The sequence below is a fragment of the Pipistrellus kuhlii genome, unplaced genomic scaffold, assembly GCF_014108245.1.
Source record: "Pipistrellus kuhlii isolate mPipKuh1 unplaced genomic scaffold, mPipKuh1.p scaffold_m20_p_4, whole genome shotgun sequence".
In the NCBI taxonomy this organism is placed as follows: Eukaryota; Metazoa; Chordata; class Mammalia; order Chiroptera; family Vespertilionidae; genus Pipistrellus; species Pipistrellus kuhlii.
Genome location: NW_023425540.1, coordinates 59,086,634 through 59,110,157, shown reverse-complemented (window position 1 = coordinate 59,110,157; position 23,524 = coordinate 59,086,634). Strand labels below are relative to the sequence as shown.

General features: G+C 44.7%; 1 protein-coding gene across 2 annotated transcripts in view; it reads left to right on the top strand.

Moving 5' to 3' along the window:
- Positions 1-23,524, top strand: part of MCC (MCC regulator of WNT signaling pathway) — a 338,649-nt gene that overhangs the window by 230,907 nt on the left and 84,218 nt on the right. For both annotated transcript variants that reach the window (XM_036410932.2, XM_036410933.2), the window contains one exon: positions 20,489-20,602. In XM_036410932.2, coding sequence (XP_036266825.1) covers positions 20,489-20,602 — 114 coding nt within the window. The remainder of the gene's footprint in view (positions 1-20,488; positions 20,603-23,524) is intronic.

The window sequence follows — 23,524 nt, the reverse complement described above, 5'->3', positions numbered from 1 at the left end:
TTTTTAAAACTTAATATAGTATGATTTTCTTGCTAATGTGTCCAATAGGTCTTACTCTTTTTCACAGCTGCAAAATGTGGACATGGCACAGTTTATCCATTCCCTCCCCCCGTAGATAGGCATTTCATTTGTTTTGTTTACTTTTTGTCATTATTATAATGCAACAACCAATTTCTTTGTAAATATATCTTAAAACTTGTAAATTGTTAGATCAAAAGAGGTGCTCCTTGAGTATCAGAAATAAAGGAGGTGATCCTTACCAGGAATTGATTGGGGCATGATTCACCTCATTGCTTCTAGGTTCTACCAGCAGATTGATTTTTACTAGTTGGGTCCCTTTAGCAAGGTTTTGGAAAGAAGACTAGTCAGAAACACTGATTCAGGCCTTAATTTTGATGTTCTCTCTCTACCCAGCCCTGTACTGGGCCATTGCTCTTTAACCTAAATCTCTTAGTACTGACTGGATTTAGGATTTTTTTTTTTTTTAATCCTCACCCAAGGATATTTCTTTTAGTGATTTTGGAGAGAAAGAAAGGGAGAGAGAAACATTGATCTTTTCCCTCCTGTACACACCCAGACCAGGAATTGAACTTGCAATTTAGGTATGTGCCCAGACTTGGAATTGAACCCGCAACTTTTTTGGTATATGGGGCAACACTCAACCAACTGAGTCACCTGGCCAGGTGAGTCTGGGACTTTTTAAAGTAGTTTGCTGACCTCTGTACTCCTCCATGGCACATTTACCACATATCTGAATATTTGTGTATTTGGTTGTTGGCCAATTACTGGACCTCACTCTAATAAGTTTCTCTAGTTCTCAAGCATGAAAAATCTGCTCCTTTTAGTTCATATTAATCTATCCCAATGTGACCCTCCACTTTCTCTTGCCCTCTGTTTTGGTATTGCAGTAAGGAAGGTCTCCATCTTTGGAGTTGGTTATGCCATGGGCCATAGTTGGATGCAATAGCCTATAAATCCACTATACACCTTTGCTCAGTTTACACATAACAAATGCAGAGTTACAATGCTATGTTAGCTATTTTGAGTTATAGACCCTAAGTTAGATATTTAAGGTCACTTTGATTTAATTCATTCAGTTCTTGCACAGTGCTGGCTGTTAGGAATCTAATAGATGGAGGAGCAAAATAGACATGGTGCTTGTCCTTAAGAAAGTTGAGTCTAGGTTAAGGAGATCTACTACCAAGAACATTACAGTTGATTAAACATATTGTTCATGTTATTACATGGGATTCAGTCTTATACATGACTACTATGACTGGGGGGAAGTTTAATATTGTTCTAACCTCTGCCCTGCAGGTGCTGAACATGCTTCACCTGTGATGAAAGGGCACAGAGGAAGTGGCTATTTCTACTCAGTGCTCAGAATAGTAGGCACTAAGAATGGTGTATAACCTGACATTCCTGGAAAAACAGAAAAAATATGGATTGTTCTAACCCAAAACCCTATGAGATTTTTAAAAATCTTCATAATTCTCTGTTATCAATGAACAAATAGATTAAATATTTTTGAAAAAGCAAAAGGGAGATTTTATACTAATGCAACATTAAACATTCTAATACTATAACTTAAAGTAATAAAAATGATTTAGCAACATGGTAATGGCTACAAATAAAAACAGTAGAAAGGGTTTAATTATTCAGTAGTAATAGGATAATAGTAAATAAAAACAGCAAACTTAGATATGTAATTTACGTATGCAATGGAATTCCAAATTAGTAAAGATTAAGATGGCTACATTTTTTAAAAATCACAATGAAGGAAATGTAGATAACTATCTGATCTGAATGGAGAAGGACTTTTTTAAACAAGAAGCAGAGGGAAAGATCTATAAAGGAAAATATTTATTGAGACAACATGAGAATATAAAGCATTGATGTCAGGAAACACTATATAAATTAAAAAGTGAACAGCCAACTGGGAAAAAATATTTGCAGTACATATGGGGAAAGGTTAATATCTGTAATACACATCAAACACTAAGAAGTCAGCATCCTGTCAAAATGGGCAAAGAACATGAACAGACGATTTAAAAATAAAGTCACATGTCCAATAGATTTATGAAAAAAAGTTAACCTTAAATAATCAAGGAAATGAAAACTAAAAGTCATCTTGGAACCATATGGGCAAAAAATATTTAAATGATATATCTATAGTTGTTGAGAATAAAGCAAAACAGATATGGCTGGCAGAAGTATATGTTACAATAGTTTATGGGGGTGGGGAGGCTCTCTCTCACTCAGAAGCTTTAGCCAAATAATTCCACTTTCAGGAATTTTTCCTATTGTTCTTCATTGCAGCATCATACAACAAAGAAAACTGGTTATATATCCAGTAATTGGTTGTTGGCCAAATTATGGTACATCCAGCACATAGGTAATTATATTAAGATTGGCAGATGGCCATAGATGGGGTCTTCTGTCTTGTAGCCTGGTTTTGTCAATATTTAAAAGGTGTGGGGAAAGAGCAAAATCTTATATTTGTCCTCTCCCCCCCTTTTTTTAGGGAGGGGGAGCAAGGGAGGGAGAGAGGAAAACATCGATGTGAGAGAGACACATCAATTGGTGGTCTCCTGCATTCAGGGTGAACCTGCAACCCAAGTATGTGCCCTTGATCAGGAATCGAACCTACAACCCTTCTGTGCACCAGATGATGCTCTGTCACTGAGCCACACTGGCCATGGCAGCCCTTCCCCTTTTTATTCAAACAAGGTTAGTGAGCAGGGGAAGAGATGTACATGGGAAGTAAATAATCCTCAGCGACAAGGCTGTAGGAAGTAGCTGATCACATACTGTGTGAGAGAAAATGAAGCATATTCCATATCCAGGTGAATTGCCGAAGAAGCTAAGTAGTGCAGTAACCTCCAAAACCTTACCCAGACTGTGAAATAACTTTAAAGAGGCATTTTTGACTTCTGAGATGTTGACTCTGGTGGTTTTGTGGTCACCTGGATAGAAGCTGAGCCAGTCAGCTCTGAATCCTGTCTCATTTTTAAGTGGCCCTTGGTCATCAGTATTGAGCCAGGTTCCTGGATTTTTTTAGTTGAATTATGTTCATTTTGTATGAACTGTCCACTGGTATGTGTCTAGTGGAGAAAAATGTCTCATGTGTCTTTTTACAGATTCCCTATCCTAAATACTCTTTTCCTTCCCAAGGCTCCCGCAATGCCTGAAGGCGGTCAGCCAGCTTTTGGATAGCTTTCCCTTTTACTTTTTGTAGATTAAGAAGTTCAACTGATGGGAGGTGGGTTCCAGGGGCAGGGAAGGGAGAGAGCCTTTGTTCGGTGAAGCTTTCTAGAACAGTGTCTGGGCTTCCTGGTGTGACAAGCAGATATCTCTGAAGCTATCTGCGCCTTGAAACCCCACACTTTCTGGAGAATTCCTTCGCTTTTTCCGTGGAGGTTGCCCGGTAACTACTGTGAAATGATATGGAACACAGAGCCCCCAACTGTGTTTTCTGAGTTGATTAAGTTTGCACCTGTTGCTTATCTGTGCATTTTTGCCCTTGTCAGCTGATTGCCAGACTGAGCTTCGTACATTGGGAATGGGTTCTAATGTGAGCTAATGGGTTCCAGAGTGACAGGACAGCTCTGTAGTCTGTGCTGCTTCTCATAATCTTTAGTCATCAGAGTCAAGAAAACGGATCCCTGTGTGATGGAATAAAAACATATCATTTATGCTGGTCTTCTAAGCAATGCCCCTTGTGCCCTGCTGCAGTTATGCTCTGCAGAACCTGTCCCAGGAACTTCCTTGTTGACATGCACAGTAATGCATTAGAGGTTTTGTGTTGAAGGTCATCTGAGTGAGCTTCTAGGAATTCATGTTCTGTGATTTGATGAGGTCATGGCCAAACACCCCTGAAAAACAGAAACGGTTCACGAGGGCATCCAGCATATTTGAAACCAAAGATTGAGACACTCACCCCAGCACTTGGGAGGAGTCTAAGTTCAGGATGCAGAAATCCTGATATTGGGAGCCAAACATTCACTCTTTACTTTGGGAGACTCTCACTCATGTAAAGATATTGGGAGTGATTTGTCAATATGTGGTCCTGACCCTCCAATTCCAAGTCTTGTTCTTAAAGGTCAGCTCCTCGGGGCTTCTGTGTGGGAGCAGAACACTCAGAGGTCCTTGCTCATACTGCATTATTGCCCCTGTTAGCTAAGAAAACACAGTCCGTAATGTGACTTTTCGTCAAACTTTATAAACAGGGGCAAACATAATAGTGTGTTAGAGATTAACACACAGTTGTAAGGACTCAAGTAAGGGGAGCTGTAAAAGTAAGTACCACCTTGAACTGTTGTCATATCTTGAAAATAGCATGTTTATAGTGCTTGTAACATAGGGCAATTATCAAAACATTTCCCCAGTATCCCTGGGAAGTGAGTAGGGTAGATGTAAACTTCCACAGAACAGATACAGCAGCAGGAGTGGGTGGGGGCATGCAGAGAACGGGCCTGAGGTACTTTCATTTCAGGCACACACACAAAAGCAGCCGAGCTTCCCATCATTCCTGTGGAGGTGGTTGGTCAGAAATTTTCAGAAATGTGGCTTCATGCCCGAGAGGTGGGAACATGGGGTAGTGCCCAATTCTACAAGAGAAGGCTATTTGTTTCTGCCACGGGATAGACATGGAGTCCATTGAAGAAAAGGATAAAAGAAATAATGGAACCAGGTACCTCCTACAGCTCTACTTGCCCTTGTTTAAAAGAAGGAATTGCTGGAAAGAAAGAAGAAAAAAAAACTTTAATATAGACACATTCGTTACTTTCTTTCCATGAACACCAGACCTACTGATGGTCTTGTCCTTTCAAAAAAAAAAATAATAATAATAATAAAGCCACTTGTGCATCTTATCAAAAATCCTAAGAGTTTTACATAGGAGTTGAAACGTGGGGCCTCCATCTAATTCTACACAGAGGTTGTGGCTGAGGTATCACGTCCTTGCCGTGCCCAGAAGAAAGAACTTTACTTCACCGAAGTGAAGTAGGGCAATGCATAAATGCTGGAGCAGAATAAAAACATATCGTTGATGCTGATCTCCCAAGCAGTGCCCTTGTCTGAATTGCCTCTTGCTGCCTGACTAGCTACTGTTACGAGGCATTTTGTTTTCAAGACAGCCCTCTGATTGTCCCCCAGCCTCACCACAGCGCCTGGCGGCAGAGCACTCTGTTCTCCTCCCAGGCCATCCCACCCCAGTTCAAAAGGTGGCCTGTCACGGGGAAGAGGGCAAGTCGGTGCATTTTAAGAAACCACCCTTGTGTCTTCCCAGGGGCAGACGGTGACCGGCAATGAGTTTCTGAACTTGAACATTAACCCCTTGGCTCTGCACCTGAGCCGTTTGACCGAGTCTGAATAAGGGCATTCTTTTGCCAGAACAACCGGCAGCTATTTCTCATGCCACAGCTCAGCTCCACCCAATTATCTAAGCTTGAGTGCTCCTGACAGCGCTGGGGTGGAAGGGTGTGGGGATGTCATTACAGGAGATGATGCAAGGTGAAGGCTTCGACACGTTTTAAATACAGAAATGGTCCTGCAAGGAGAAGTCTTTCAAAGAGTCTATGGTGGTTCTTGGGGTTTTTTTAAAACCTATAATGCTAATTTCTTTAATTATCTTCTCTTTTTCTTTTTCTTCTTGGTTTCTTGGCTTCCTTCAGAATTAATGGCTGCCTCCATGCATGCAGCATACCCTTTCCTCTGACCTTTGATTTTTTTTCTCTCTTCCCTTAGCCACAAAACAGTAAGAGTGATGCAGGTCAGTGTCTGCCCTTCCCCTCTCCCTATGTCAAGGGCAGGCATCTGGGCCAATGGCCGTTCCAATATTTCTATTCAGGCAGATACTCCAGGAAGGGAGAGACCTGGGGGGCTTGTCTTAAAGCTCTGCCTGCTTAGCCAACGCAGTCTTTACACCGATTGGTTGCTTCTGTTGGATGCCTGCAGAAGCAGTAGTGGATATTATAGGGCTGACACCTGCCTAAGATGTTGCTGCCAATCTAGCCCAAATCCAGGGGCTCTCTGCACTACAGACCGTAAGGGGCAGAGTGCAGTCCTGGAATTAGCCTGGCCACAAGCCTCTTGCCCTGCCAGCTCCCAAACCCCACTCACCCACCAATCTATTTGTCCTCTTTCTGCCACCGCCACCCACCGGGTGGGCTTAATAAAAACATAAAGACAGCGCAAAAGCATGGCTTGCTCTGGCCTGCACCTGCTATTCAAACTTGGAGACCCAGGATTCCATAAACTGCGAGTTTTGTGCATATGGCATAGTCTGGAATTTGAACTCACCATAGGGGAGTTCTGCTTCATATTATCACCTTTCATAGCATAAATTTATCATTCCGTATACTCTATTAACCTACCTCTATGGGAATCATTTGACTTATGGGGCAGAGCTAATCTTTTTTTTTAAAGTTTTGTAAAAAAAAAAAAAAAAAGAACGTCAGTAACTATTTTTGTCCATAAAATGCAGTGGGAGGAAGAAATGCAAGGGCATTTTTTCAGGTTTCAGAGAACAGATCATGTAAGCACTGGTCTAAATGGATATGGAGATGCTCTTAACATCTGGAGCTTATTAGGAAAAAAAAAACATTTTCAGCAAAATTTTAACACTCCACATTTCAGTTACCCATTCCTCACGGCTCTCTGGCTGCCATACTGATGCAAGATGAATAGTGTATAAGCTGCACTCGCCTTGCCGTGACACGCCGTGGTTTAATGTTGCGTCAGTTATGTGAAATGACTGAAAAAGTTCAGCATAACCTTGTGGCTCTGTGTTTTCCCCAGGAAGTGATGTATGTTTCTACTTTTTCTTCGTGAACATAAATCCACTGCCCAACAGAATATAGTATCTGTAATGAGGGAGGATACATTTTTTAATTTTTAAAATTTTGAGACAGTTGGCAAATTTTGAATAACTTTGATTTCTTTTAAGGTGGCAATCGAAAGAGGAAGTTGGTGGTTGCAGATCAGATTTCTCAGCCCCTGGAAGGATGGTTTCAAAGAAAATTTAGATCTGTTCCCCTGCCCATGGAACCGATCTTTTACCTTTTGCATTCCAGCCCAGCAGTTCCAACTGCTGTGCCTCACGAGTTTTTAAAACATGCAATACCTGACAAAAAGATCGAGTCATGGGAACTGACCTCTTTTGTCAAATAAAAAATTTTAAATGACAACAGACAACACAATAGTTATCCAGTGTGAATTTGAAAAAAAAAAATTTTTTTTTTGGTCAGAATTTTAGTAATTAGACTTTTGTGTGCTATGAATTGAAAAAGGCTGGAAATCACTGCTCCAGCCTGTTAGTTGGGAGAGGAGCCGCCACTCTAGGCTGCTATCACTTTAAATACCTGCCCGGTTCTCTTACAACCATTTTCTGGGTTGCCCTCGCCCTGCAGGCGTGTGAATGCCATGGCTCATGGCTCAGGCCACAACGACAGGGAATGAAGTGCTCGCATCCTGCGCTCCTGTCGGTGTTCCTCTGTCAGGAACTGCAATTGCCAGGGTTTACAAACAAAAACAGAAAATAAATAAGCAAGAGCTTACTTTGAGGTGCCCGTGCTTCCCTTGACATACACAACCTCTGCTTTTCTTCGCCCCGTAACCGCTCTGGGGGTTGACTCACCCTTTTTGCTCCAGTGCATCTGTTGGTAAAATGAGGGAATAATCTTCAGGCTGGAATGACGCCGAGAGGCCACAGACTGAACACTCGGACAGGGCTGCAGCCACATCATCCCGGAGAGAGGAGACTCGGCCCTGTCTTGAAAGGCCTTCCAGAGGGGAATCCCACAGCCTGCGCTGCACCTGCTGAGACCTAACAAGCCATCACTGTCAGGGGCGACGGGGACAGCAAACCCGAATCCTCCTCCTGCGGCATCAGCCATGGACCCAGGCGGCTGCCCTCCTGTGAGAGCACGTCGTGTGCCTGTCGCCACTGCTCATTCCCTTCCCACCTCGGAGCGAGCTCATCCCAGTCCGCTTTAGTGGCATTTTTTCTGGGAGCCCAGAAAGAAGCTCCGTCTTTTTGATAAATGGTGCTCTGGATTGATAATGATGGGAAGACTATCTCACAGAGTCTTTGGGTCCCAGAATCCTGCTAACCCATCTCAGAACGGCACTTGCATTTAAACTATAATATCACCAGCACTGCTCCATCATTAGCATTTCAGAATTTCGACCTCACAGGGCAACTCGGCCTCTACGGAAGCTGCATCTGAGTGCCGCCGCTTTCTGCCTCCGTATTTGCCTCTCTGCCTAGTGATTGGCAGGAACGACTTCTTCAGCAGTGAAGCTGAGCTTTCACACGCAGTCTGGGGGAATTTGGGTTTCTGTATTGTTGAGGCTGCAGTATTTCTAGTCGCTGGTGCATTTAGGCTTTCCTTTGACATCTCTTTGTTGGAAATGGTTCACTCTTTGACAGAAATCTTTAAGACACTTTCTGCTCCCTGCCTTTCTGCTTTCAGGAAACAAGCTAAGACGGCTTTAGGGAATTTTTCTGTTTGCGTTCCAGTGGTGTGTCTACAAGGAGGTAGAGAAAAGGAGTGTGTGTGTGGGGGGGAGGGGGGGGCTGCCGCAATGCAAGCGACTCGAGCATTAGCCGTCACCTCTCTTGCTGTGTTATGTTTGAACTAAGGATGCGGCCTGACTTGGTGGCTTTGGGAAGATGAGAGTCTCTGCCCGCCCTTACAAGCCCAGGAGCCATTTAATGTGCACACGAACCTGTACGGTGGAAGAGAGCAGTGCACCTCCACTGCTGCTGGGGATTGCCCCAAAGCTGCCCACCTGCCCGAGCAACGCGCAGCCATGGGCCCTGCCTGGGGCCACGCTTGTGTTTGTCGGGAGCCACACGTACGAGCTGGAAGATGGTGCCTCCCCAGGGGAGCTCCTTCCGTTTTAGAGAAAGCCTGAAGCAGCCGATCAAACACGCACCCAGAGGAGCATTCCTCCCCTCAGCCCGCCGGTGCGGCCTCCTCTTTACCCTTGCTGCCGCTTCCCTCCGAGGGAAGCAGGTGTGAGGGAAGAGTCCCAGGGCAGCAGGCGGGTGGCCACCTCGTGCTGTCCTCGGCTTCCCTTCTGCGGTCAGTGAGTTCTGCCACGACACCTCCCCCCCAACCCCCTTCCCTACTTCATTAATTTCAGAATTAGCCTGCGAGATGGAGGGGGCAGCAGAGGGGAATAAATCACGTTATACGAGAGAAAACTGCCAGGCATGTGTGATAGAACGTGTTCCTTAGAGGGACAGGGGCAGGGGGCTCCGTTCGTGGAAATGACGCTGAGCTGTTAGGCACCTGCCTGAGTTACACTGGGTTGTAGTTTCTGGAGGCAAAGCGGCAGGAAACCCAGTGGGGAGAGACGCGGCTCCTCGCGGGAAAGAGCCGGGCTGCTATCACGCCGGCCTCGGCCGCACTGTTCCGTTCTAGTCTGTGGCCACCGGCTTGGTCACAGCTTTCCTCGCTGCCCTGACTTGCTTGGGGTTTGGCAGGGGACTGTGAGGTCTCACCTGGCCCGGCAGGCTGGTGCTCACTGGGGGACGGGGCACACCCGCTTTGGGGAGCGGAGGGCTCGCTTGCAGGTCCGGGGTCTCTGTGGGTCTGTTTGGCCACAGAGCTGCTCTGGCCCTTCACCTGCCGAAGCTTCTGCCCTCCGGCGCACCACCCCGGGGCCCTCGCTGAGACTCCCTTTGGATGCCGGTGCCTTCTCCCGTATGAGCTGTGTGCTGTGCACCATCTGCTGCTGGGTGGCATCCAGATGGGCAATCCTAGCTTCTCCGATTCCCTCCCATGGCCCACGCCAGCTCTGTGATCTGCAAACGTGTGACCCTGCATACCCACGGCAAAGGAGATGCGGTGATGGTGCATGGGGTGGGTCAGATGGCGAGTCTGGGGTTTCAGATCCTAGAAAAACTTAACTCTGCCTCGGTTCCTTTATCTGCGAAATGAGGTCATAACAGCGCCCATCTTGCTTTGTGAGAAGCCAGTGGAAACCCACAGGAGGCGATCGCATGGCCCCTGGCACACAGGCAGGTTGCGCTCATCCAAAGGGACACGGGCATCCTCGCAGGGCCGCTGGACGGCAGGGGGCTGTTGTAGAGATCTGACGGCTTAGATCAGATGCTCATGATACAGTGAATTGTTTGGTGAGTTTGCAGCATAGAGGAGAGTACTGTATTAAACATATTGTTTCCCATATGCTACGTTAAGTGTATGTACACAAGAAAAATGTCTGACACCTTTGCTAGTGATGTGATCTCTAGAGGGTGGGGTAAGGATCATGTAAGTTCTTTTATCTGAATTTTCTCTAATCTTCTAAATTTATCCATTCCGCAAATAGTGTCTGAAGTTCAACCATGCGCCAGGCACAGTTCATCTTGTTCGCTGGCTATTTTCCCAGTTTCTTGACACGCCTGCCTTCTTGGAGCTCACAGACTTGTGGGGGAATGAATCAACCAGAAACCTGTATAATATATTGTCAAGTAGTAATAAGTGTTATAAAATATAAAGAGTAAGAAGATAGAGAAGGGGGGTTTCGGGGGAGGAAAACTTGTTCCAGGTGGTTGGTTGGTGGGAATGAGGGGAAGGCAACCTGGCCTGAAGGGACTGAGGAGAGAGTGAGTGTTCATCTGGGAAATTAGGATCCCTATGTTAAGCTGCTACATATCGTTCTGTTTTGTTGACAACATGGCGTATGATGCATATCGTGCAATTTGCCCGACTAATCATTTTTTAATTATGAACAAGCCTTTGTGCAGATCCTTGCGTATAGTAAGCTTTACCATTTAGATACACTTTTATGTTAACTGGTTTTGGGATCACTGTACACGTCCCACTTGGCTCTCGATCCTCTCTTACCTCATGGTATGTAAGCTGGGGATGGGGTTGCAGCCTGGGTCTGGGGCTACTCCAGGTCCTAGGCTGCTGAGGATCAATGTGTTTGCCTGCTTACCTGCAGGCCCAGCCGGGTGCAGGCAGGGAGCAGCTGATTCAATTGCACATGTTGGAAGGCAAAGCATAGATTATTGTGATGAATGTGGTCCGGGCCTCGGTGTGATGAGTCATTCTTCTGATTGCTTAATCAGGGTTTCTGTAAACAAGGAGAGAGCATAGTCACCCATCACTCTTTCAGGGCCCAATGGTACCTTGACACTTTGCAGCAAGCACAGAGCAGGGCGTGGTGATCGTTGTAATGAGGACGGTAGTGGTCACAGTGGCCCACATCCTGCCAGGCAGCCTGATGGGTAAGGGATTTACCTGCAGTATGTTCATTTAGTCTTCACAACTCCGTTCCCGTTATCGTTCCCGTATTACAAGGCAAGTGAACTGAGGCTGGGAAAAATTTTTTAAATATATATATTTTATTGATATTTTTACAGAGAGAGGGATAGAGAGTTAGAAACTTCGATGAGAGAGAATCATCAATCAGCTGCATCTTGCACACCTCCCACTGGGGATGTGCCCACAACCAAGATACATGCCCTTGACCAGAATCGAACCTGGGTCCTTTCGGTCCACAGACTGATGCTCTATCCACTGAGCCAAACCGGTTTCAGCGAGGCTGGTAAAATTTTTAACAACATCGCCGAGGCTAAACTGATACTCGGGACTCGGATTTGTGTTTCTGTTTTGTGACTGTGATAAAACCTATGTCCTTAACTAAAGACACCCCCCCCCCCCCATTGTCCCTCTCCCTGCACTCCCGCTCCCAGCCTCTCTCCCTCTTCTGGGAAGACGATGATCCCACTGGGGATTAGCACTGGCTGGTTTAGGTGGTTTGGAAAGGAGAGAAGGTTCAGGTCATTCCTTCTATTTAAACACACTGTTCTCTGAAGCAGCCTGCAGGGCTCTGATGGGAGAGGATGGCGAGCAGACTGGAAATGTGTCCCTCCTACCTTTCCTGGTGCTTCGGACGCCATTATCAGCCAGGGGTGCCGGGAGGACGGAGAAGCTCCGCCTGCCTGTGCCCTCGCCGAAACCGGAGCTTGTTTATGGCATCGAGCATTTAAAGTGACTTTCTTTAAATGAAATAGCGTGTGTTAAAGTTTCTTTTAAAAGTTGACAGTGCATTTAACGATTGTATGGAGTGTCTCCGTCAGCAACAACTTGGCTATATGCTATGCTCTAATGGAAAGTCTGAACTTGTGTGCTTTGAGTTTTTATATAAAGTTTATATGTATATGTTCATACATGTAAATTTATATATATATATATATATATATATATATATATATATATATATATATATATATATGTATCTGTGAATACACCCACACACTCAAATCTAAATTTTCAGTTTTTTTCCCAAAGAAAAAAACATTGTCCTCAATTCATTTTAAAAAAAGGAGGGGAGATGGGGCTCTTTTCAAAACCATTGCCATAAAATACTATGGCCTTTCCTAATCTGCGGAGTTTATTGACTATTTCACCATTAAAGGTACTTTGTTTCTCTAGAATGAGGAACTCAATACGTGCTGAATTGGATCAATATAAAAATTTATGAACAATGCAGGCCTTGTCAGGAGCTCTTTACTCCTGTTCATGTAACTCTCTGTGGGAGTGTCTGCCTCGGGGATCACATCAGTAGTTAGTGTACGCTGAAATATTCATGTCCTCTGATTAGCAGGATTTAATTGTTACATCTTCGTCTCCTTCATGATGTGTCATTAGAATGCAGCCCACCTTGAAATGTAAGTGGAGACTGCCAGTTTATGGCAGTGTCTTTATTTTGCCTGTGTTCCTCTACAAATAACCTTGTATGCACATGTAATTCTGGTTTCCCTTGGAATTAACTCATGAAGTTATTTGTTAGTGGAAAATACCAAGTTATTTATTCTTACTGGCAACTATTGTATTATAATATTTGTATAGTAAAATTTTAAATATATATAATATTCTCCTATTTAGATGTTTTTATTTCTTTAAGATCTATTAACTAAAGTGAGCTTTCCTCCCATGTAGTTTAATTAGTAAAATTAAGAGCTTTTTCACCTCCACTGCGACATTTTCCTTTTTAACTTCCCCTCAGAGGTTATGTAAATAGCTGGAGATTAATTTTTCTTTGATTCCTTCCTGGATCTGATAGCAGCTGAATGGTCTTCTATTTCTCAAAAATATTAGAAGTTTTAAATAATACCATTCCCCCCACCCCCATTCTAATTTTGCATTTCTGCTTTTCTCTCTCATAAAAGGAACCTCTGAAACCTTACCTTCTCAGCATCTGCAAGGACCTGGGAAGTGCTATGATATTCTGCTGCAAAGCATGAGGCATAGTGGTTATGAATCAGCTCAGGTGTTAGATGTACCCGGGCTTTCGTTCTAGCTCTGCTATTTACTAGTTCGACAGTTTACTGAACTTCTAAGCTTCAATTCCTACCTCTTTGAATTGGGGTTGAATAGTATCCAGTTTATAAGGCTATGTGAATAATGACTGAGAAAGTGTTACATGCTTTGTATAGCAGATAGCACTCATGTGCTAGCCATTATTATTTCCAGTAAATTTATGTGATTTGTTTTTTATTTTATTTTTTAATATATACATATTTTTTATTGATTTCAGAGAGGAATAAAAAGCGGAAGAGCGAGAGAGAGAACCATCGGTGATGAGAGAGAATTATTGATCAGCTGCCTCCTATATGCTCCCTTCTGGGGATTGAGCCCGTAACCCAGGCATGTGCCCTGACTGGGAATTGAACCATGACCTCCTAGTTCATAGGTCGACTCCAAATCATTGAGCCAGACTTATTTTTAGAGGAGCAGATGGGATTGAGGGTTATCTGCAAATCCCACAACAGCCAGTCTTGGTGCCTCCCATCCTTGAGAGTCACCGCCTTCCTTGGGAGTCATCTCCCAGCCATTTACTTGAGGCAAGGAAAGAGCTGCTTCAGGCGGGCCCTAGGGCTGGTGGTGTGACTGCTTTGTGATCACGTTGGCACCATCCTCCATATCAGGCCCCCTTGGATGGGGTCCATTTTTCTTACAGGGACCCTACCCATATTGAAGGATCCCTAGAATGCTGCTTTCAACAACTGAACTTAACGGAGGTTTACAGAGTACATCAGGGAGAGCTGAGCTCTCATTGTAATTACTGGCAAAGGAAAAGACAAAAGCTACTGCTTTCGGAGCTGGTCTAGGGCTGCAAAGACTGATTTGCGCGCAGTGAGCAAGCTCGTGGATGATATTTAATGAGTTTCAGGTTTCAAGGTTATGAGCAGCCTTTCTTGAAATACTACCTAGCAGGTGCCCCCAGCTGGACTTCTGGCAGCAAATAGGAATGTCCAGTCCTGGAAGCTGCTGGACAGGCCTGGTTGTGTCCATCTGGCAGGGAGCGCACCCCTTTTGCCAGGGATTTTGTTCTTGTGTGTCTGAGTGAGAGCCGCTGGGCTGGCGGGAGCCTTGGAGAGGAAGCTGAGTGAGGCTGTTTTCTCGTGTGCAGATGCCTGTGGCTCTTTCCAAGGACGGGGCTGGATGTCTACAGTCACTCACTCCCCGGAGCTCCCGGGTGCCATATGGGAGAGGGGGAGCCTGTGGACGGGGCAGAGGAAGCCAGAATGTGATGAGCTTTGTTTCTCTGGGTCTGTTTCATGTCTTCATAGCAAGGGAAGTGGACTAGACGTTCTCGGATTTCTTCTGCGGTGATAAGATGGTGTAAGATTGTCGTGTGCTTTCAGTTCCAGGGGGAAGAACTTTGATCAGTTGTACATGGCAAAGCTTCCTCGTGTGGTGAGCTTCCGCAGACCCTTTCCGGGGCCAGTGGGCAAAGAAAGTATGCAAAGGCCAAAACTCAGGGTGGGGCCGTTGGGTACAAACCCTTCTTAAAAGGATGAAAAAGCACAGGAAACTGAAGAGAACGTCCCAGATACACACTGAGCTAAGCCAACTGCCAAGCCCCAGCTTCATCCCTGCTGCGGGAGGCTCTCCCTGCTCCCTCCCCCCCTGCCCTGCTTTTCCCCACCCCTGCCGGTACCCACAGCCAACCTCTCACCCCTCATCCTTCGTCCTTCCCACGTACATGCCCTCACACTCACACACCCTACAAGCATGGGAGAGCTGTGACAGGTTGAGTTGGAAGTGCTAGTGAGCACACAGCAGAGACTAGAGCATGGAGTATGTGTATGTTAATATTTATTCTACTGTTTATTAGTTTTCTGCTTTCTGGCTGATTTCCTATTCATCCTCTGGGTCTCGGTTTCCTCATTTGTCAGGAGGTAATAATACCTATCTTCCCAGCATTGTGGTGAGGATTACATGAGACAGTTAGCCCAAGCGCCCGGTACCCATTAAACATTAAGCCAGTGGTCACTATTAATGTTGTGGTTTTTATTATTACTATGGAGTTGACTAGAATCCTCAAAATGTTCCAAGAGGCTGGCACGGGGTTTTGACCCTGCCTTTCTTCTGCCGGGCTCTTCAGCTGATGGGATCCGGTAAAGGGGAGGAAGCACTTAGCATAGAATCTGCCAAGAGTATGTGTTTGGTAAAGTTCAGTTGCATTTGTTTCTTCGCCTTTAACAAAGAGAACAGTTCACGTGGTGAAGGAAGTTGGCACTACCCGTGGTCACCACTCAAGCATGAGCAACACTGTGTATCCCCTATACCTGGAGGGCAAGAGGCTCGTTCAGGACAGAGTGGTCATCGTTTGGTTGGGAGGAAACAGAGGTTCCCTGACAGAGAATGGCATGACTCACGGGAGTGCCATTCAGGTAGCCAGGTCAGGTGGAGGAGAAAGAAAGAGAACGGGCACCCCTTGCCCTGGCTGAGCTTGCCTGCCAGCAGCGCGGGAAGGCGGGCTCAGCCATCACACCCTGGTGCCCTGAGGAGACTCGGGGTGAACCCGTTCCTCTGTCTCAGGTGTGGCTGTGGAAGCCATTGGTCCCACTGATGGCTGTTAAAGAGCAGACCAAAGCCTCAGAAAGACGAGCAAACTGGTGGACTTAGAGTTTGACAGCCTCGATTCAGGTCCTGGGTCCCGGTCACCAGCTCTGATCCTGGGGGAAAGGACTTGGCGCCTCAGCGAACTGGGATTCTTGGCTTCCCTGCAGACCGCGGAGCTGTGGGGTTAAGGGTGAAGATCCCATGGGGTGATGCATGGGAGAGTGCCGAGTGAACAGGACTGCCAGCACGTGTTTGCTGTTCTTGCTGCTGGTAGAGCACATGTGTCAAACACAAGGCCCGCGGGCCAAATCCGTCCCGCCAGGCCTTGCAATGAGGCCCGCACAGCGCTGTCATCACTGCACTCCGCTGCGTTTCCATCACAATGACAGTTTATGACTGTTCAGTAAACCATTCGGCCCGCGATTTAGGCTGGATTTTAGATTTTGGCCCCTTCTCTGATTGAGTTCGACACCCCTATGGTAGAGTAAGGTGGGGGAGCACATTATCACCGACAATACACGTGATGCTCTTGGGGACTCCCCAGAGTCCCTGAGCCACTAGAAGCTCCCTGGAAGGTGACCTCATCTTTATGAAGCAAGATGGCTACTCCATCCATCACATTAATATACCAAGCAAGGAAGAGAAAAAGGGCAGGCCCTCCTTCAAAAAGAGTTTCCCAGAACTCCCCCATAATGTTCTGCTTACATGTTATTGGCTAGAGCTTTGTCACATGTCCACATGTAGCTCCAACTGCGAGGGAGGCTGAAAACTGGGACATTGTAGCTGAACTGCCGTATAACCAGTTAAAAATCAAGGTCTTGTTCCTGAGCATGAGAGAGATGCGTGTTGGGAAGGAGAAGAGCCCTGACTCCAAATATATTTTCTTCCTCTTTGGTTAGTAAACAGCTTCATGTAATGGTACTTCATAGTTCATATGTCTGAAGCTCTAACTCAAGTTGGAGGCCATTTCAGAAACCAAAATATAGGTAACTACATCCCCCCAAATGATTTACTATATGTAATTTTCTTACTATAGATATTGTCAATTTTGGTAAATTTATCTTTCCTGATATTTAAATCCACTTTCACTCCTTTTAAAAATTGCCCAGAAAGAACTTTATACTTATGTTTTAATGCCTATCTTGACACTACACAGGTCCCCATCATACTACTTGTACCACCGCCCACCCTCTCTAACTTATGAATTTGCAGAGATACCACCAGCTCTGGCAGGATGAGCGGATGAGACCCAAAAGGAAGGGGGGGGGGGGGTAGAGGAGGGGCTAGTCAGCTTTTGATTGCCGAGCTATTGGCAAGGTGGGACCAGGAGAGCTGCTGACCTGAGATTCACAGGGAGTGGGGAGCAACCTTGTGGTGGGAACTTAACCTATCTGTGTCCACTCACCAGGTGGTAAAGGAGGGGCCTGTCAGCTCAATTCCAAGCAACAGGTCTTGTGACTTCTGAGCCAACTTTTCCCCCCACTCTCTCCCATCCTCTGTAGTTATGGCTTCTGCTGAGTAATTGGCAATAACATTAGGGACATGTGTGTATTCTACCTCATTTTTAAAGTTTTACCTTCTATCAGAAAAGCTGGTGGATGGGGAGGAAGATACAGCAAGGAAGGAACATAACCCTTTCCAATTTTTCCGCTACAGCTTGTATGTGCAGAAAACACAATCACAACCCTTTTGCTTAATACAAAAGCCTCTTTCTCTTTTGAAAATAATTAAGTATCCAAAAATAGTTTGAAACTACCCAGATGCCACCACTAAACTTTAGAGTGTCATCTTTCTGGTTTATTTTTTTTTATTACATTTTCATATTTTTAATAATTAGAGGGAAATATTTAAAGTAAAAATTTTATTCTCATAGAAAACCCTGAAAATTACTGTCACATCATCATATAGTGAGGAACGGGCACTGGTGGCCTTGGTTCTGATGTTAACTTATCCCTGGGACCTTGAGGAAGCTAGTTACCTCTGGGTTTCAGACACTCGCCTGCAGACGTGGAAGTGGGAGAGGTCAAGTACCAAGGCCTTTTCCTCACTAGACGTTGGTGTTATGGCATATGAGACCGTCTACAACACTTAATGCGGGATCGCGGAGCTGGCATCAAATCTGGATGTTTCTTAATTTGGGATCCATGAATATTTCCAGAGTGTGTTATCACCATAATTAGGTGGAACACATGCATGAACCCCCGATTTTTACTCTTGTAGAAGAAAGGTCCGTGCCATTTATGAGATTTTTAAGGAATCTGTGACCTGAGGAAGGTGAGGAACCACTGGTCTGGTCTCACTCTATGGACAGGCCCCTTCCGTCAGGGAAGTGAAGGGACCTGCCCCAAATGCTCATCCAATGGATCTTCCTGCCAATCTGGAGAGCAGTGCTCTCTCTCCTCGATGGCAGTGACCCATCCTGGGTGCCCTCTGCTGTGCACTGTGATGGAAATAGCTCCTCCAGTGTCTCCCCATCTGGCCCAGTTCACAAAGGGGTGTACAGCAGCCTCCTCTGGCATCTTTTTCCCCTAATCCTCCCCCAGCCCCTTCCTGCAACCCTTCCCCAGAAGTCAGAGAGGAGATGTTTTAAAGGAGGAAAAGGCTGACACAGTCCAGGCCCTCGTTCCCACTCCTTTATTTCTGAAAGAACATCTCAGCTCTCCATGTACTAATAGTTTATCCTTCTCGCCAGAAGTGATGTGGAAAACCTTCTCCTAAGACCTGACATAACAGCACCAGGGTGCGGTGTCTGACGCCGGAGGAAAATCCTCAGATTGACAGTTCATAGGCGGAGGGTCGCCCCAGTTGCAGAGGGAGTGGATTGTGTTCCACTCCACCGTACGGAAGCAGAACAGCCTCAGAAAGATTGCACAATGGGAACACTGTGGCATTTGTGCTGAGAATTCATCAGACAGATCCTCGTGTGTGAAACCCTCAGTGACCTTTCGGAGCGGCCCTAGCCCTCCATGAGAAGGCAAATACCGCCAGATGGCCTGGCATTTCCTTCTTTAACTTCAAACATTCCTGATTTCACGTCGGCTATTGATCTATTGGTTTGCAGCCCCGATGCAATTAGGTGAAGTCACTTTCATTGCCGTTACAGTCTAACAGAAACTACTGTTTTGAAGTTCCAGTGTCTGCCCTGTATTTCCTTCTCCCTCTCTCATAACACCACCCCCTCCCCAAAGCCTGCCAGCCAACAGCATGCAGTGTAGATGGTGCTAGCTGCAGAAAAGGGCATTTTACTAAACCTGAAATTAAAGTCTTCAGAGTTGAACTATGTACTATTGTACTGCATCCATTTTTAAAGATCACATTTATTTGTTCATTCCTTACTTTAAGTCCCTGTTGGCAAAGCTACAAAACACACACATACACACACACACACACACCAAAAAAAAAAAAAAAAAAATCTAAAGAGGGAGGGTTTGTTGATTCTAGTCAGTCACCAAATATAACATGGAACTGATCTAGGGAATGGGCTGAATCCACCTGGAATTGATGCAGACAGATGAGAAGTGGGGACTCGCAAAGGTTGAAAGGTGGCATTGCCAAGGGATTAGTGTTTGGATTGGATCTCGGGGCTGGTCCCGGCCATTGGCCCCGGAAGCCGGAGCAGGCAGGTGCGCGGCAGGTGCACCTGCAGCTGGAGCTCGGTGTTCAGAACTTGAACGTCAAGCACCTGAGATCCTGGCAGTGCTCGGTGCCGCTTGTTCCTCTGTGAAGGATATTCTTTCTGGCTCCGGTTAACCTGAGCGAATTGGCCAGGGGAAGGTATCTGGATGGATTCTTGGTTGGCCTGCTCACAGCATAATTTATCAGAGTCTGGTTGCTGCTCCTCTGAGAGGACCTGCCAGTGCAAAAGCATCTGGTCAGTCTAGTCGGGCTGAGGGACACGGAGGAGGAATGAGCTGGCAAAAAACCAACAGGCAACTGTAGGAGGAGGCCATCTGAAGAAATGAGCTCTCCCATTTTTTTTTTTTTTTATTAAAACTCAGCCCCAGGGGAGGGAGGGATGGGTGGAGGTGGAAGAGGGCATAGAGGGGATAATGGTGATGGAAAAAATTAAATTAAATTAAATTAAATTAAATTAAATTAAATATTTTTTTTAACTCAGCTCTTTGGTCTATCTGTTGTTTGCAGAGCAATGTGGGTGATTGGGTGGCAACAAACATTTAAATTGCCCAACTCAGCATGCATATTTTTTCCAAAAGTAGAAGCTAATTCTGTTCCGCCTCATCCTTCTCATGTTGAAAATCAGGCAGCCCCACATCAGCTCTTAATATTATCCTTGCTGAGGAACTCAGCGGAAGCCCTTAGAATGAGAAGCTTTGCTCTCCATCCTGATTGGACCTTCCAAAATTGGGTCTCACTGCCCACCTACAACAGTTTTCTCCTGTTACATTTAGGGCGGTCATACAACCCAGCTTCCTGTAAGACATCTGATTTATGTCTGGTGTCCCCTGAGATTAATAAGCCCCAAAGCATCCCGTTGGAGATGAAACATTTTTTACTAGTATATGATCACACTAATTACAGGGAAGGAAAGGAAGGAAATGAGTTTCTGCTGAAGGCTCTAACCTTGTGCTTCTTTCTTTCTGTCGCCACAGCTCCACTTGGCAGCCCTGGCATCACTCAAGGGAGACATAGTGGAGCTTAATAAACGACTGCAGCAAACAGAGCGGGAACGGGACCTTCTGGAAAAGAAATTGGCCAAGGCACAGGTAAGGGACCGGAAAGACTTTTAACTTTTTATTGTGGGATAAAATGTAGGTATAGACATTCCCACAAAACAAATTATAGGTGAACTAGAAGCCCAGCGCACAAAATGCATGCACTCATGGAGGTCCCTCAGCCCAGCCTGCACCCTCCCACAGTCTGGGAGCCCTCAGGGGATGTCCGGCTGCTGGCTTAGTGCTGCTGTGGAGGCAGGAGAGGCTCCCGCCACCACTGCTGCACTCGCCAGCTGTAAACCCAGCCTCTGGCTGAGAGGTGCTCCCCCTGTGGGAGCGCACTGACCACCAGGGGGGCAGCTCCTGCATTGAGCATTTGCCCCCTGGTAGACAGTACACATCATAGTGACTGGTCATTCCATTGTTCGGTCGATTTGCATATTAGCCTTTTGTTATACAGGATGAGCAAACATCCTCATAACCACTGTCGAGGCCAAGAAATAGCACTTGCCAGTTATCCAATTCCACTTTCCCTCCCACCAAGGTGACTCCTACCATGACTTTTTATAGTCATAGTAGAGGCCTGATGCACGAAAATTCATGCAAGAGTAGGCCTTCCTTCCCCCAGCTGCCAGCACCAGCTTCCCTCTGGCACCTGGGTCCCAGGCTGCTGGCACCAGCAGTGGCTTCCCTCTGGCACCTAGGACCCGGGTTTCCCTCTTCCAGCCGTCATTAGGCACCCGGGACCTGGGCTGGCTTCCCTCTGGCCAGCCACAGGCACCCGGGACCCAGGCTGGCTTCCCTTCGGCCCTGGCTTCGTCAGGAAGGACGTCCGGAATGACGTCTGGAAGACATCCTGTCTAATTAGTATATTACCCTTTTATTATTATAGACTTTCTGTTTCTTTACAGTTTTCCACTAAAGTCTATAGACAGAGTTTAGTCTTAATCCATTTAAAAACTGTTTCCATTGAATCTCTTCATCATCAGGTTTTTCCTCTAGTCTTTGTTTGCCTTATAATTAATCTGTTAAACCCAACCACTTGACCTATGGTTGCCCACAATCTGGATGCTGATAATTGCACACTCAGTGCAGTTCCACACGTGCCTCTGTCCCCTGTATTTCCTGCAAATTAGCTGGCTGCAGGGGCTCAGTCAGATCATGTCCAGACCCTTGGCATGGCTTTAGAGGGCACTTGTTTATTCACTGGGCAGCATATAATGTCTGGTTGTCTTGCTTTCAGTAATGTTAGCAGCTATTCACACTCAGTACCTAAGTTCATTGATTCATGAGGATTTATAAATCATTATATTTTAGTTCTGACCATTTCTTTTTTAGTTATTCTTTCTTGTTTATTAACTGCTTTCAAGAGACAATGTCCATCATGTATGATTTATTGAAACAATGATATATTTCATAGAGGAAAAGCAGAATTAATGCTTTATTCTTTTAATTTACTTAACATTTTTCAAGGTAATGAATTGATTAACTATGATTTACTGAAAGTATCTAATTATTTTTTCTAATATTGTCATGAATTTATAGATTTAAACATATTTGGGTTTCAATTCATTATAATTATTTTTCTTGCAGAAACTCAAATTACAGTAAGAACCTCTTCAACTTGGTTTCGGAGTCTTTTGACATGAGCCTAATAGTTGTTCCAGGTTCACCTTGTACATTTTTTGCCCCAAACTTGGAATAAACCATTCTCCAAGTAGCCCTCATTTCACTCAAGGAAAATGGTATTTCAAGACCACAATGTGGGTGCTAAGGGTGTTTATTGCTTCTAGATTGGTTCTTGTTTTTACAGACAGCCAGGAAATTATATAATAGAAATTTTATATAATATAATATAATATAATATAATATAATATAATATAATATAATATATATATATATATATTAGCATAACTCCTATGGTATTTTATCTTAAAATTTATATGTATGTAAATTTTTTATATATAAATAAATTTTAAGATAAAATACCATAGGAGTTATGCTAATTGCTCCTATTCAAATTGGGAAAAATTGAATTGCCCTATTCTACTTCCATATTTTCCAAAGGTAAAAGTTAATTTAGTTCTGCCTTACTCTTACTTTTTTCATTGAGAATCAGGCAGCCCCACACTATCCCTGAACCATTGACCTTGCTGAGTTACTCAAAGAAGTACAGAGTACTTTTACTTAACCTCTTCTGTATTTTATCTTTCTTTTCATACTTAGAATCCTGGTTCTTAAAGTTACAGAGGATGACTGAATTAGAATATTTCATAATTACTTATTTGTTTTATTCCATATTATATACAAACAGGCTCAGGATAATATTAGCATGCCCATAAAAAATATAATTACTGAGAAGTATTTTTTAAAATGTTGTCATTATGCTCTCCTCATTTCCCCAATTTTTTGCCATTGTACTACATCCACACTCCTGATGATGGCCATTGCAGCCTGTCCTCCCTCCCTTTCAGTCCTCAACAAGGAACTATAAGTTTCATGTTGACCAGGTCGATGTCACTCCTCTGCTTTTAAATTCCTCGGGAAGGACTCATTAAAATAATCTTCTCCGAGTCTTTGCTTGCTAATAACAGTGTGTCGGTGCCCTTCATACTTGAAAGGCATTTTTGCTGAATAGAAAGCCCTTGGCTCATCTTTTCTTTACGTGAATATGTTTTTTTAATTCTCTTTTGGCAGACAGCATTGCTCTCAAAGTCGATAATTATAATACAACTTTCTTTTCCCTCACAAGACATTTACTTATTCTAGATATTCATAGCATTTTATTTCATTTCTTTTTATTTAAGTCCAGTAATTTTACTAGAGCAATTCGTAATCTTAATCGTTCTCGTTAGATATTCTCAGGTTTGCTGTGCATTATTTTGATTATATTTTAAAATAAATGTTTTTAATATCTGGTAAGGTTTTTTAAAAAAAAATGTTAATGTTTAATATTAGTTCAGTTCCCTTACT